The sequence below is a fragment of the Miniopterus natalensis genome, chromosome X, assembly GCF_054644295.1.
Source record: "Miniopterus natalensis isolate mMinNat1 chromosome X, mMinNat1.hap1, whole genome shotgun sequence".
NCBI classification, from domain to species: Eukaryota; Metazoa; Chordata; class Mammalia; order Chiroptera; family Miniopteridae; genus Miniopterus; species Miniopterus natalensis.
In genome coordinates this window covers 16,390,827-16,406,968 of record NC_142103.1, presented here as the reverse complement: position 1 = coordinate 16,406,968, position 16,142 = coordinate 16,390,827, and the positions used below count along the sequence as shown (strand labels likewise).

Sequence of the window (16,142 nt, the reverse complement as noted above, 5' to 3'; positions counted from 1 at the left end):
GGTTCAGTAGCTATTGAATTTTTATTTTTATTTTTTTTTTACTGAACTATGAAGGAAAAGAATGTTAATACTTAGATCTGGTTTGAGATTTAGCAAATGAATGTGGTTTGTTTCTGTTTGACATTCAGGATTCCATTTGGTTTACTCTCCGGGCAGAGTTTCCTCTGAAATTGCATCTTTTGCATTCTCAGCACTCTTACCCTAGAACCTCCAAGGCTTCAGGGCTCTCCTGCCAGACCCTACCACTGCCTGATTCAGCTTCCTAAAACATTTTAAAAATTAAGTCATTCATTTAATCAAAACCCTTCCATGGCTCCCTATTACCTTCAGGAAAATGTGCACAAATTCCTCAGCCTGCCATAACCTGACTCCAAAATGGAGCCCACACTCTAGTCCTAATCTCTCCCACTGCTCAGAGCTTCAGTAGTTACCTCACTAGTGCCTTCTTCAAGGACGCCAGTGCCCATTCATTTGCTTTTATCCTGGGCTCCCATAGCCTCAGAGAGTCTGTTTTTCTTAGTTTGGCACTTTGCATATGTCAATAATTCCATTATTCATTTAATCCAATGTTTATTGAGAGCCTACTCAGTACTGAGTGCTGTGCTGGATACTGAAGCTACCACCAAGGCCAAGGTGGACATGACATCTCTGTCTAAATTGTAACCTCTTGAGGGCAAGAGTCATCTTTTACCTACATGTGTGTCTCCCTCTGCCTTGCCTGGTGGTAGAAATGTTATGTTATCAATAGGTACTTGGTGAATGAATAACTGAGTTCAAAGACTGATCATTGCATTGATCATGAGATTGATTACTCAATATGGGCTCTCAGCCCCTTGCTTTCAACTTGCTGGGCGTGCCTGGAGAAATGGCACCCATTTAAAAAATGGACCCATTTAACAAAGCAGGAGGCAACCGATCCTGGATAAGGCAGAAGGGCATGTTTCTGCTCCTCGATAAGGGCCTGGAAACATTTGCCAACTCTTGCTTGACAGGCAATGGCAAGGGCAGCCTCTGTGCATCTCTCCCTCACTGCATGTATTTTGTCTAACCCTCCCTTCCCACAATCTCCCTGGTAAATTGAGTTCCTTAAGGGCAAAATTATGTTTTCTTGATAGGTATTCTTCTAGAATAGTCCCTGGCACATAGTAGGAGCTCAATAAAAGTTTGTCAAAGGAAGAAATGAATGAAAATAAGCTATCGTCTTTCATTTTATTAGCAGCTGGAGCAGTTCAAGAACCAACCCGTTTCCTTTCGTTTCCTTTAGGTTATACATTGAAAAACCAGTGATATTGACTTGCCCCCCCCCCCCCCCAAGCCAAGTAAAATGCTCTGAAAGGCTGCTGCTGAGGAGAGGTGTCCTAGAGAAAGCTGCCTTCCTACACAAGGCTAAATGAAATAATCTATGTTTGCTATTAAAACCTCACTGCCTCTGACGTCAGAGAAGTTCTGTGGGTTTGAGGGGACAGTAGAAACTGTGTTTCCATAGCACTGTACAAATGACTGCCTGGTGTGTTTGTTCCCACTTTTTTTTTTTTTCTTGGCCTCCTTTCCAGGAAATGGACTGGAGGAGCTGGCAATTGATTAAAAATAGGCTTCATGTGAGGAAAACATATGCATTGGACAAACTTAAAGTCTCCGAGCCTCAGAATGATTGTGGCAAGCTATATTTAGGCCTGGAGTTTAGGTTTCTTCAGCACTGGCTGGAAAAAGCCTCCAGTCAAGGCAAAACTTCTTCCTCTATTGTAGGATCATCACCTGTTAAGTCTCATGGCCTTGGTTTATGACCTAGTGGGACGGTTTCCTGATGAAAAGCTTAGTACGTATTTTTCTAGTGGCCTAGCCCTTGGAATCTCAGCATGACAGACTCTGGAAAGGGCCTTGAACTGCTGCCCCCAGCTGGTCACCAGGCATCAGGTGGGTGAAAACCATTTCTGGGTTTGGAGGTCTTTAAGAGCAATGTCCCTGTGACTCCTCTTAGTTGCCTTGTCCTATATTTTATTTTCCTGGTGAAAGGATGTTCCTCTTTTTGTTACCTTTTAACAAATGTCACTCCCAGGTCTATTTTTTGTAGTTGTTAATCCTCACGCAAGGATAGGATATTTTTTTCCCTTGATTTTTTTAGTGAGAATGGAAGGGAGGGGGAGAGAGAGAAACATCAATGTGAGACACACGGATTGGTTGCCTCCTGCACACACCCAACCCGGACGGGGATCGAACTTGCAACCCAGGTACGTGCCCTTGACTGGAATCGAATCCCGGACCCTTCAGTTCACCGGCCGACGCTCCAACCACTGAGCCAAATCGGCCAGGGCTTCATCAGGTCTTTACTCATGCCTGGTCCTGTGCTGGGTGGGGCCTGGGATACAGATAACATGAGATCATGTTCACTGCGTTTAGAGACTCAGAGTTTAGCACAGCTCCTCATAAAATTTCTTTAGAGCCTTAAAAATAATACTAGCATAACTTGCTTTAAGAAAGTTAGAAAGTCAACCCTGGCCAGTGTGGCTAAGTGGTTAGAGTGACCGCCTGAGCACTGAAGGGTCTCAGGTTCAATTCCCAGCAAGGGCATGCACCTGGGTTGCAAGTCTGATCCCTATCCTGGTCGGGGTGCATGGGGCAGGCAACCAATCGATGTGTGTCTCTCACATCATGTTTTTTTTCCTCTCTTGCTCACCCTTCTCTAAAAATCAATGGAAAAAATATCCTCAGGTAAGGATTAACAAAAAAAGAAGAAAAGAAAGTTAGAAAGTCAGTTACTATGAAGCTTAGAGTGACGGAAAGATAAACTGAGCTTGAGTCACCACTTTAAAAAAAATATATCTCCTAAGGGCTCAGCTAAATGGAATTTAAAGTAAGATTTAGTTTATTCAAACCTTCGTCAGAAATACACCTAATTGCAAAGAGAAAGGTGTGTCTGCAAGGAATCACTTCTCAGCCTCCTCAGTGGGCCTCCTGTTTCCTTCTTGGATCTTAGGCTGTATCTTGGCCAGCTCCCAGCCCCCACCGGAGGAGACCAGGAAGCCAGAAAGGAGAGGGGAGCAAGGAGAAGGGAAGAGGATGTCAAGAGGAGGGAGGAGGGAAAAAGAGAAGGAAGGGCGGGGGGGGGGGGGGATAAGGAGAGGCAAGAGGAAAGATAGCAAAAGAACCCTAGTTCCCCTGGGACCCATTTTACATTCTTTTGATCATTTTTGGAAGGATGGGCTCAGGAAGTACAATTATAGCCAGCTCTCAATCATTGCTGTGAGGAGGGAAGTCCTTTACAAGTGTTAGTTATTATTATAACATGAATAATTGAACCTCCCAGATAATCCCCAAACCTCATTTGAGTCTTGAAGTTTCCTTTCCTCTGCCAAACCTTTTAAGGAAATGAGACTGGTACTAGCAAAGGAGGTAAATGACTGGTGTGAATTCACCCCTTCTCCTCCCTGCCTCCAGTCTGTCTGTCTGGTCTTAATCCTCGACCTAGAGAAACTACCCCAACCCCCCAATACAGAGAGTAGGGAACGTGAGTTGGGGGGGCTGCATCCATCTCACCCCTCTGGATCTAGCTCCATTCAGGCTCCTTCTGGCAACTTTCCCCTTCCTCCCTCTCTCTCCTGGCTCTCAGCACTCCTGCACTGAGTCTAGAGAAAATATGTGCATGAGCAGGGATTGGCTGACACACCCCACAGGCGGGGCTACTCACTTATGCTCTGTATCTTTTGCTCATGCATTCCTGATTCCACTTTCTAAATTGCTCTTGAAAGTATTCCTTGCTTTCTATTGTCTCTGAACTAACTTAATCCAGGCTCCATTCTCTTTGGCCTAAACTCTTGCAGTGACCTCCTAGCTGCCTCCTTTCTAAGCACTCATATCCATCTTCCATGCTATACCCTTCAATGGCTCCCAGTTGTTTACAGGGTCAAGTCCAAAGGCATTCCTATGGCCAAGGAGCCCTCCATGATTTGACCTGTGGCTACAACTCTGCTCTTACCTCTTATCCCCTTGTATAACTATATAACTACCCCACCTCCACAATTCCTGGGAATACCCTCCCCACTTACACTCACATTTGGTTTGTTTCCTAACCCCCTATTTGTCCTATAAGTCTCAGCTTCCACATCAACTCCTCCTCGATACTGCCCCTGCAGCAACTCTGACTTTCAGTCATTTTGGTTGCCAGTGTTCCCAGTACATCCACTGATTGACCACCACACTTATCACACTATCTTGCAACCACTTGTTCACATGTCTGCCTTCTCTACTAGTCTGTGAGCTCCACAGCATTAGTCTCTGTATTCCTAGCTCCGAAATAGGCTTTGAAAGAAAGAATAAATGATGTTTTCACAATTGGAGGGCAGAGAGCCAGAACACTTGTAACAGAACTAGCACCAAGCCTTTTCCTGCCTCAGGGCCTTTGCACTTGCTATTCCCTCCGATTGAAACATTCTTCCCCCCCAGGCATCTACTTGGGTTGACCTCTCACATTACTCAGGTCTCTGCACAAATGTTGCCTCCTTAAAGATGCCTTCCCTGGGTACTCCATCTAGCATAACACACACATTCTACTCCTGTCACTATCTATCTGCCTTTCCTACCTCATTTGTTTTCAGAGCTCTGATCAACACACGGCATGTTATACAGGGTGTGGCAAAAGTAGGTTTACAGTTGTGACTACAAAAAACATGAAGCTTCTTCTTCTATTATTATTTATTAATTATGGTATTATTTTCCATACGGACAACTGTAAACCTACTTTTGCCACACCCTGTATATTCATGTTTATTGACTGTCTTCCCTAATAAAATATAAGTTCCAAGAGGGCAAAGATCTTTGTTTTGTTTGCTGCTGAATCTCCAGTGTCTAGAATAGGGTGAGGCACAGGGAAAGTACTCAATGATGACTTGTTCAGTATTGTTGAACTTGGACTTAGAACTGTGTTGGAACCCTATCTCTACCATTTTCAAGTTCTGTGTGACATCAGGCTAGTTGCCTGTCTCCTCTGAGCCTCACTCTCATCATCTGTAAAATAGGGATAATAATTCTACAGACATCATAGACAAGAATTAAATGAGATCAAATATTTAAAAGCACTTGACATGCTGCCCAGCACAGAGAAGGCAGGTAATGCTTGTGAGCTGAAATCTGTTGACCAACCAGTGTCTTCTACTTCTCTGATCCCTATGGCGAGCCCTTCCCCCATCCTAGCCCTTCTATCATCCATTGTGATCAAACCATTATTCCTATGCCTGGGGGCTCAGTTCTTACTTGCCACAGTTGTAGAGGTCACAGCAGAAGCAGGTGTTTCCCCGGATGCGAGGTGTGCAGAATCCACGGCTGAGGTGAGGGCAGGTCACCTGAGGGCACACAACAGTGAGGAGATGAGAGGGCATTGCATGAGAGGCAGGAACCTCTGGGATTGGAAATGTGAATTAGCCACTGATGGAGAAGGTAAAGATGGCTGTGAGATGAACACACCAATGCATGGGAGGGATGGGGTTGGGCAGAGGGCTGGCTGAATTGTACATGAGGCAAGTCACTGTGTAGCTGGGCTCACATCCAGCCTCAGCCCTCAGTGCCCCATCCCTGATGGAGAGGAGAAAGGATGGATGGAAGGAGAAACAGAAGAACAAATAGACGGTAGGGAATGAGGATATGAGGGAAAGGCAAATCAGGGAGCAGGAGGAAAGGGGACCAGATGGGAAGGAAGACAGAGGGGCTGTCACATGCACTCTGAAGTACAATGGTACCTCTCTAGCTGCCTGGGTAAGGTTCCTCATAACCCTCGCGGAAGGAGAATTTTTGGTTGAGGAACTTATGACCTTATATAGGAAAAATAGGGTTAGGGGGACCAGGGTTACCAGTGAACCTATGGAAGTCATTATTAACATTTTTACAGTCACCAAATTAACACAAGAAAGTGATCACGATGAAATCAAGAGAAGAGCAAAGACATTTTACACATCTTGAGCTGGCAAAAAGTTTTAAAGATAAATTCCCATTTACCATCTCTTGTTGGTAATAAATTTTCCAGGCTCTCTCCCCCATATGGATGCAAATTTGTTTTGTTGTATAATAGAGAATATTCATAGTAAATGAGCACTCTTTTCTATATTGGGTCTTTCATCCAAATGCTCACAGCCTTTCTGATAAGCATACACATTTCTGCTCCTCCCTTCTAACCTGAGGATAGTTAGAAAAAATGGTAAATTTGTGATTGGGGAAAGAAAAAAGAGGCAAGTGGGTGGTGGGGCCATGAAAAAAATGTATTTGCCCTGATGCCTCAGTAGCAGGGGCTATCTATCGCTTTGCCTAGTTCCAAGGGCACCATTCACATTATATTTTATGTAGAATGGCTTCCCCTAACATTGTGCAATGCATTGGCCATTTTATATCCACTTGCCTCTTTTTTCTCTCAATCACAAGTTTTAAAATTTTCTAACTATACAGGGATGGGGTGGGGATGATTTTCAATTTGAGGTTAATGGAGAACCAAGTTGTCAAGGTTCCTAGAAGCACACAGTAGTTTCCCATGAATGTGATCTCTGGGTTGGGGGGCAACTATCGTGTACTGAAATGAAAGCTCTCTGAAAATGACTTGAAGCCATACTTCACCTCACTGCCCACCACCTCTAGTTTTCCATGAAGGGACATGGAACACAAGGAGAGCTGTGTGGGTCAGGAGAAAGATACTCTCATGTACCCATTCAAACATCATCAGACTGGCCTCATGAAAGGGGCCAGGCCAACAGTCCAGCACTCATCAGAGCCTCCAAGGGAACCAGGCCTCTCAATCACCCTCATTTAGCTTCTTGACCCCTTGTGTGTGTGGGACTCAGGCTCTGCCCCCTAGTCTAGGCCCAGTGCCTTGGTGGGGCTCCTGCTTTTCTTCCAGCTCGGGCGCCTGAACCACAGGTGACTGAACCATTATCCACAGAGATGGGGGAGGACTCCGCCCTGTGGCCTCTGTACTCTCTTCCTCTTCGGATCAAAGCTACAAACTGAGAGGCTGCCTGTGGGGTCAGAGGGGCAGCCTGTGGCCACAGAACAAAGTAAATCTGATTAGGCCTCATGAGGCTCCAACCTATGACCATGGCCTAATCATTAGCACTGTGCTCTGATCCACTAAGCAAATCAACTACAGATACCTGATAGACAGCCTTAGGACCCTGGAAAGGAGTAAAAGAAAAAGGTTTTAGGCAGAACAGGAAACTTCCCCGAAAGGTAAGACATACAGCCTCATTCTGGCTCACCTCCTCAGCTTCCTTCTGGGATGTCTTGGGGACATAGTGGCACTGGTTAGCGTAGAGTGGTTTCAGATCCTGGAAAGGGAAACACCAAACCAAAGGGGTTTTGGCTTTGGAAAATAAAGCAGCAAGCGCTCTGATTGGTAATAAAAGATTTGAACACACACACACACACACACACACACACACACACACACACACACACACACCCCAGAGCAGGCAGTGGGTTGAGTTAATTTCTTAAAGCTGCTCATCTAGGGAGCCTGCGGATGTGACCATCAGATAAAAATGCTGTAATAACTGCTTTCCATTGGACCACTTGGTTAATGGGAAATTAGGAAATTGATTGAGAAATGGGTTTCCAAAAATTTCCTCTCTGGTTTTCTTTTATTTCTAGTCTTTGTGTTCTTGCAAAAAGTCCCCAGGGAATTAGATTCAAACTCCAGGTTACTGCATCATCACACATGGTGAGGGGGTGGGGGTGGGGGTGAGGGGGACAGCGTAGATCTAACAATGAGGTCTCATTATCACCTGAGGAAAGAACCAGGGCTGGCTGATATGTACTCTCTGCTGTCATGGCCACAGCTTTTCCAGAAGGAAGAGCTCAGGAAGCAAGCCCCAGGGGGATGGGCAGCTACTGAGATTTTTATTCAACTGAACTATGAGCTATTTTCACTCAATTACACAAATTAGATAAAGACAGTGAACTCCAAAAATACTGCTAAAGCCCAGAAAACTAACATGAAGGCTCAAGGGCAGTTGATTTACCCCACTGGCTTGGCCAGCTTCCTGGTAAGGAAGCTCTCAGGCACGTGGTGCAGGGGTTAGGGGTTGGCATAGAAGAGACAGACAGAATCCAATGCTGCCTGGAAGCTTGCAGGCAGGGGATGTTGTTCACTTTCAGGGTGACACTAAACATCCCCTGAGTGGTAGGGGGCTTAGGCCAAAAGCAGGTTGGGACAGGACAATCGGTTTATGCAAACTGACCTTAGGGGTTTGGCCAAAGCACCTTGGCAGTGCAAGTTTACCAATTGCTCCCCACCCTGCCCCCAGTTCTTTCACCATTTCCAATGATCCTGGTGGCTGCTTTTTCCCCACACATGTGATTTAGCATCTCTTGTTCCTGGTACCCAAGTGCTCCTGCCTCCTAGCTTGCCATCCCATCCAGGACCTAGGACTTTCCATCAGCTGCTTCTACATGAACCTCCTGGCTTCTCAATGTTCTAAAAGTACAATGTCCTGTTGCCTTAGCCTGCAGTCAGGCTGGAAAGGAATGAGGGTTCTCATGTTCACACCCGGCAGGATTTATTTTCCATATTTGGGTGATGGCAGAAGTCATTATTATCCTGTAGAAGAGCAGGCTTGATGTGCTGGTCACAGCCCTCCTGACCTCCTGGTTCTGCAAAAAACATTCAGCCACCAACTGCCCTAAATGAAAATAAACATGTGTGATGGTTGCCCATTTGGTGCTTCTGGCTGTTCGTCTACATTGAGATCCCAGAGGAAGAACAAGCCCATGCAATTGAGAGGTAAGAAAAGGTCACTCAGCCAGGGCTCAGAACCTTTTTAATCTGAAGGTCAACAACTCTGGAGTGAAGGGATGGAAACAGAAATTGCTTTATGGTGTCTACTCTGTGCCAAGCCCTCATAGGGCATGCACACCACACCCATGGCTTCAGATTGTCCTCATACTTACCTTGAAGGTAGGTTACTATTATATCCATTTGGAGGAGGAGAAATTGTGGCACAAAAAGGTAACATGACTTTCCCATCTAGTTAATGGCTATATTAGGGAGAGGGGAAAGGAAGGAAATAGGAGACAAGAGAGAAAAGGAACAAGAAACATTTACAGGGGTGTGTAGGAAGGTAGGCCTTGAGAAGTTCATATACCCCAATCAAAAGATGCCATTAAAGGGCCTAAAAAACAGGAAAAGTTGGCTCTAACCCACCCAAGTGGTGTTAGGGTCAAAATGTGCCTTTGATTTAAATGGGCCAACAGATATCACCATAGATTAATAAAGCCTCCTTCCTCAAAACTCTCTGAGTGTCATTGAGGGCTGGCAGATTTCTTAGGACAGGTACAGTGGAAGCATAAAGGTTTCTTAAAGATTCATCCAGCCTTACCCCAACCCCCTGAGTCAAATGTGGTACTTCAGGCCACTAACTGCAGGAGGTACACAGGGCCTGGAGTCAGAGGCAGGTAGGGATCACTAGAGAAACTTCTAGTAATATGATTTGGATTTTTTTCCCCATTGCCTTTGACTGAGACCAGTAATAAAAAAACATTAAGAGTTTCAGGCAAATGCAAATCAAACCCACAATCAGATACCATTTCATACCCACTAACCCACTAACCCACTAACCCACTAGAATGGCTAGAATTAAAAAGTCAGATAATAACAAGAGTTGACAAGGATGTGGAGAAACTGGATCACTTATAAACTTCCAATGGGAATGTAAAATGGCACAGCCACTTTGGAAAACTGTCTGGTAGTTCCTCAAAAGGTTAAATATAGTTACCACATGACTCAACAATTCCGTTCCTAGATATATAGCCAAGGGAAATGAAAACATATGTCCATACAGAAACTTGTACATGAACGCTTACAGCAGCATTATTCATAATAGCCAAAAGGTAGAAACAACCTAAATGTCCATCAGCTGCGCAAACAAAATGTAGTATATCCACACAATGCCACATTATTAGGCCATAAAAAGAAATGAAGCACTGATACATGTTATAATATGGATGAACCTTGAAAATATTATACTCATTTAAAGAAGTCAGGTCACAAAAGACCACATATTATATCATTACATTAATATAAGATGTTAATTAATATAGGAAAATCTATAGAGAAAGAAAGTAGATTAGTGGTTGCATAGGACTGGAGGGAATAGGGGGATGGGGAGGTGATAGCTAAAGGGTATGGGGGTTTCTTTTGGGGATGATGAAAATATTCTAAAAGTGATATGATGTGGTGACAGTTTGCATTAACTGTGAAGATATAAAAGCTATTGAATTGTATACTTTAAATGGGTGAATTATATGGGATATGAACTATATCTCAAAAAAGATGTTTAAAAAAATTAGGAGTGAGAGGAGGAGGGAAATGGAGGAAGCCATTTTAGCTCATGATGCCATCAAAATCTACTGCAGGTTTCCTGGCCAGGAGGCCTATGTTGCCATGGAGACTGCCTCAGAGAGAATACTGCTTGTCAAGTGGGGATAATAATGCCTGCCCTACATACCTCACAGGATTGCTGTGGGTCTCAAATGAGAAAATAGATGTGAAGGCACAATGAAAAGCTACATGCACTACACAAAAACAAGGCATTATTGTTATCAAGATGGCTCCTGTTGAATACAGAACAGCATGCATATTATGATTGAGTGCAACCATGCTACAAAAATAAGTATGTGCTCTGAGGGTAATATGCAAAAATGATACGAATTGGTATATTAAGGTGGTAGGATTGTGGATAAGTTCCTGATGTGTCATTTGCCTTTTAAAAAAAATCCTCACCGGAGGATATTTTTCCCACTGCTTTTCAGAGAGTGGAAGGGAGAGAGAGAGACACACATACACACACACACATCGATGGGCTGCCTCCTGCACATGCCACGACCAGGCCCGAAGATCAAGCCTACAACCAAGGTGGAATCTAACCCATGACCCTTCAGTCCGAGTGCCGATGCTCTGACTGGGCTTGGGCTCATTTACCTTTTTAAGAAGAAAAAGATGAAAAACAAAATGGCTGCTCTCAGCTAAAATCAGAAGTGATGGGTCTGATATAAGGGCCTACATTTATATTCCTGGTCCTGAAAGAAAATTGGGCAAAGGGCCTTTCTCTCCCACCTTTTTCTTTTACCCCTTCCCAGAAATTATCTCCTGAGATGCCATTTCAGAGACTGCTTGGGTGGCAGCGCTGATCATATGAACTCTTATGTCTGGGAGGAGGGTCCAAGAACAAGTTGAAATTGAAATAATTAATGTTGCAAATCATCCTTTTCCATATCCAACCATACCTGTGACACTCCCTCAGGATGACCTGCACTATTAGCCAGTGACTGAAATGGAATTAAATATCATTGATTCATAGAATATCCTGATAATATAATTTTGCTCCAATCCAATTGTTTTAGAAAAAAAAGTTCTAACTAGTTCATGAGTTGCTTCCATTTTCGATGTTGGTTCAGTTGAAATCAAATGAGTATTTGAGTTTGTTGTGAGTGCTCAATAATTTGCTATGGCTTGACTTTTGTTTGTGCGCCAGGTCAGAACTACATTATGACTTCCCTGGGACTTAAGCACTTTTGCCTTTCTGGGCCCTTCCTCCATTAAAAAATATTGAAAATTACATTTTATTTATTTTAATTATATCTTATGATTGTATTGGCATATATTTATATTATATGTGAAAACTTTCTTTTGACCTAAAACTGCATTGTTTTGTTCTGATTTGAAAAGAAATAATATTTTTATGGGCCCCTGAAAGCAGCATGGATCACAAGCACTTGTGCCTATTGTGCCAATGAAGAGATCAGCTATAGACCAAATGTCTGGAATAGTATGAAATGGAAAGTGCTGAAAAAGGGGCAAGGGGTCCCCTAGAAAGCCACCTGGGAACACCCTGAATCCTAAGCTTCCTCAGAGAATAAGCACAGCTTTGGGTTTAAGGAGTAAAATGGCCTTTCTCAGGGCACAGATTCTTCAGAGTAGGTAGCATTTCGCATCTTAACACCAGGACTGGGTTCTGAGTGGAGGCTTCTAGTTCTGGGACTTTCCCTCGACCCCAATCATGTCTCTGCTCTCCAACCGCTGCTGTAGGGACAGCAAAATTCAGGCATTTGAGAAAAGGTGACTATGCCCTCATGGTCTGCTCTTGTTGCTGTTGAAGGAGAGAGGCCATCTATTGAAAACTTCAAGTCTCTCAGGAAGTCATGTGGCTTCCTGTTCCTCTCTCTCTACCAACATCAGTTCCAAGCCATTCCCCTGGTCCTACTGCCCTTATCTTTGCCTTTCTAAATCTCACCCACTTGCCGAAGGCCTGGCTCCAGCCCCACCACCACTAAAAAGCCTGCCCTGACCGCTGGAGTCCAAGATAAACCACTCTGGCCTTTAGAGTTTGTATCCTCAGCTGAGACCCAGTTCTCTAGATGCCTATGTATCCATGGGTGTCCTCATCTTGACTGTCAGCTCCTTGATACAGGGATCCTGTCTTCTGTTCCCCTCATGACACTCAGCACACATCCAGTACAGGCTCAATGAAGCCTTGCTGGTAGTGCACACTTACTTTAAACCAGAACTGAAAATACTCACAATGTGTCTGGCAGCAAAGACCCCATCGACTATGGCACAACAAAAGGCTGCAATCACACCAAAGCTGATAAAAACAATAGAAGCCACCAGCTGCAGAGGGAACAAAACAAAAGTGTCTGTTAGCTTTCCACTCTTGCTGCTTCTGGAGACTAAGTGATCCCCAAGAGACCACCAGCTAAAGCAGAACCCTGGCTTGCCACACATGAGGATGCTCTTTGCAGTAATGCAGGATGAGTGGGAGCTGAGGAAGGGGGAGGCAGAGAAGGGGCCATTGAAGCACCTTTTACATTTTGAGGGCAAACAAAGAAATTCACTCAGTGCATTTGTGAGCACCAAATGGAGAGGAGGCTTGCTGGTATCCAGCATGCTGTCCATGGTGGAATTTGACTGTGTGACTCTTCCATTCTCAGACTCAAAAATGTTGGACCTCTGACATCATGTAGTCCAACCCTCTATTTTATTTATTGTGAAATTAGAGGCTTAGAGAGGGGAAGTGGTGTGTGTGCCCAGGATCACCATCTAGTCTACGGAAGAGTCTGGTGCCCACTGACTCCTAGTTCAATGTTATTCCCAACCCCTCATGATGGGCATTGATGAATACAGGGATGATTCTGAGGCCCCTCAGAACCCTACATGGCCTTCTGCATCATTGAAGAAAGAGAACATTCAACTTAAGACTTAAACGTTAAAGACATTTTACAAGGGTTGAAGCCTCTGAAATGGATCAACTCTGTGTGGTGCATATGAAAAATTTCAAGTAAGAAAAATGTTTGCTTGAACCAGACTGCCCTATTCTTTGACCATGTTAGATAACAGAAATGTTCCTAATAATTTGTCTTCCATGACAAGGCTGATACTACAATCCAACATGGGGGTAGGTGTTTTCAGGGGCATGGATAGGTGCTGCCTGAGCCCACCATCTGCCTGTGTTCTGACCTTCAGAACTAGATGGAATCAGTGTTTTTTTTTTTTCCTTGAGGTGATTGGGGGTAGGGAAGGGAAATAGCATGGCATTAAGCAGCTCTCCAGGGAGAAGGAGGGATGAAAGTCAAGGCCACCCCAAGTTTCTCCCACCTCAACAGGCTAGGAAGAAATGCTTATCTCCTTTGGGAGTTGTTGAGAAACCTCTCCCCATAAATCTCACTTCACAGCACTAAAAAGAATTGGTAAATAATGGATGAACAATGTCATGAAATTGGCATTATTAGCTATGCTATAATCAGCTCTACAACTAAAACTCCTCTATTATTTTGAATAATTTAGGTCCAAAGTGCAAACACAACTGGGGGGGGGGGAGGGAGGTGGTGTGGAGTCCAGGTAAAATGGAAGATTGGAACTATTAGAACTCTCCTGAGGGCAATTCCCCATGTTGCTGGGGGAGAACATATGGTTAGAGTTCTCTGTCCCTGGAGCTATTATGTTATCTGATTAAACTTGCTATTAAATAGACCCTGTCATCAGAGTCAAGATGCCATAGAGACTTATACTGGGGGAGCCTAATCAGTCCACCATCTGACCACTCACCAGGCATCTTGATTTACAAGCCCTATAAAACTGCAATTCGGTCTGGACCTTCTTCCCCTGCCCTCTAGGAAGCTTTCTCAGACTGGACCAGGAAAATACAACAGCTTACCCATTAGGACACAGAACTTTCTAAGTTTTACCTCCTACTATATATGCTCATCCTCCCTTTCAAGCTTACAACATACTTAGTTTTGAACTATAGGTAATGGAAATACTTTAGGGCTCCATAATTTTATTTTGTCTCTTATGTGCCCCAAGTATATTTGTTCTCCTATTCAAAGTACTCTAGATTATAATCTCCTAAAAAGTGGAACCCTCTGAAAAAACTTCCTCAAAATGTTATGCATCAGAGAGGAAGATGTGAGAGTCACCAATAATCCAGAGCTGTGGCAATGAAAATCACAGAAGCAAAGGCACTGTAGGTGAGGACAGTCGCCTGACCGGATAGGCTGGGGAGGTCCTTTGGGAGTGAGGAGGAAAGCCAAGGGCAAGATCCAAAATATCCTGTCCCTGTGACTAAAGGAGACTAGTGAGGCCACCAAGGGAGCATCAGACAAGGTAAGATCAAGTCCCATACCACAGGGTCACCGAAAAGTTCCCTGGAGACTTAAGTGAAAAGGCAAAGTAGCAGTTTCTTTTGTGGCCCAACTTGTGCAACCCTAAGAAATGTGTTACCTTCAGACGAAGAATTTGATTCCATAGCAATGAAAACTTACCATCTGCCGTTTGTTCTCAATAAGGTTGGATCCGATGATTCCAAGGAATGATCCAAAGCCGAGCTGCAAAGCAACAAGGCACACATAGCATGTGGAGAAATGGTCAGCCCGACCACACAAGCATTCAGCTCCTGGATATGATTCAGGACAATGGAAAGTAACTGGGGTATAGATGCTAAAACCACTTGCAGTCGTTACTTACACAAATAAAGTGTGTACAGTAAAAGCATTTCTCCCACTATTTGCCAATTTTCCCTTGTAGATATGAATCATGCCTAAAAAGAAATGCATGTGCCCCCAAACTAAAAGTCAAAGTCAGCCATAGCTTTTCAGAGCCTGCTTATTTCAATTTCAATATCCATTACTTAGCATGGAGCTGGTGAATCAGTAAGAGACATATACTGGTGAAAAGCACGCATTACATTCTGATCTTTATCCTTTTATTTTTAAAGCGACCTTCCAGTCTAATGCATGGATTACAAAGTAAAGGTTTGAAATAGCAATTTTTGATGCATCTGGCACACTAATAAAACCCAGGAAGTCCTTTAGAAATTAGCAAGCACCTTAACCTAAACTAAAAAAACAACACACCATTTTTTTGAAAGCCTGTATTTGTGGTTGACCCAACTGCAATTTATGCTAGCACTTATTCACCTCTTCTTCCATCTCTGCTTCATTTATGGACAGCAAGCATTTATTAAAGGGCATGCAGAGATGGCACCATAAAACCCTGAAAAACAATTTCCCTGTCTAAGTGGCTGGGATGATGGCTCGGTGTAGCAGATCCCACTTTTGTCTCAGTTCTGCCATTAGTGGACTGAGTCTGCCAGTCTCAGCTGAAAACGATCAGTAACCGATGGCTGTCGAAGGGGATGAAAATGAAAGAAGTAAAAAGTGGTGAGAATGGACCAATAAATCTTAACACCAGTTCAGCAGTGTAGTTACATATCTCTTTAGCCTCACTAATGGTCTGGGTTCCCACCTTGGCTCACAGGGGCATCTATTTCAGTCCGAGGCCCCAAACTTTATGCCTAGGCTTGGAAATCGAATAGACCCATGGGCTGGGCTGGAGTTTGGTGAAGCAGTGTAGGGGGGCTGAGTGGTTGTCTCAGACCCCCAGGAATGAAAGAGAATGAAAGCAAGGATTGAATACAAATTTATAAAGACTCACTCTGCAGGGCCACTCAGGCAGCAAACTCTCTTGGGAAATAGAAGCTGAATTGCATAAGGGTATACAGATCCCATGCCATCCAAGACTACCGAGAACATCCTCACTCAACAGTTAAACTATACATATCTCCCACCTGATCTTATTTTAAAGATAATTAAAATGTGTTGTCATAAAGTATACT

General features: G+C 43.9%; 1 protein-coding gene across 2 annotated transcripts in view; it reads right to left on the bottom strand.

Moving 5' to 3' along the window:
- Positions 1-16,142, bottom strand: part of TMEM255A (transmembrane protein 255A) — a 51,980-nt gene that overhangs the window by 17,202 nt on the left and 18,636 nt on the right. The window contains exons 3-7 of one of the 2 annotated variants that reach the window (XM_016214060.2): positions 14,791-14,853; positions 12,551-12,640; positions 7,233-7,301; positions 5,730-5,801; positions 5,248-5,336 (exon numbers count right to left, since the gene is read on the bottom strand). In XM_016214060.2, coding sequence (XP_016069546.1) covers positions 5,248-5,336; positions 5,730-5,801; positions 7,233-7,301; positions 12,551-12,640; positions 14,791-14,853 — 383 coding nt within the window. The remainder of the gene's footprint in view (positions 1-5,247; positions 5,337-5,729; positions 5,802-7,232; positions 7,302-12,550; positions 12,641-14,790; positions 14,854-16,142) is intronic. The other variant, XM_016214061.2, reaches the window with a different exon arrangement.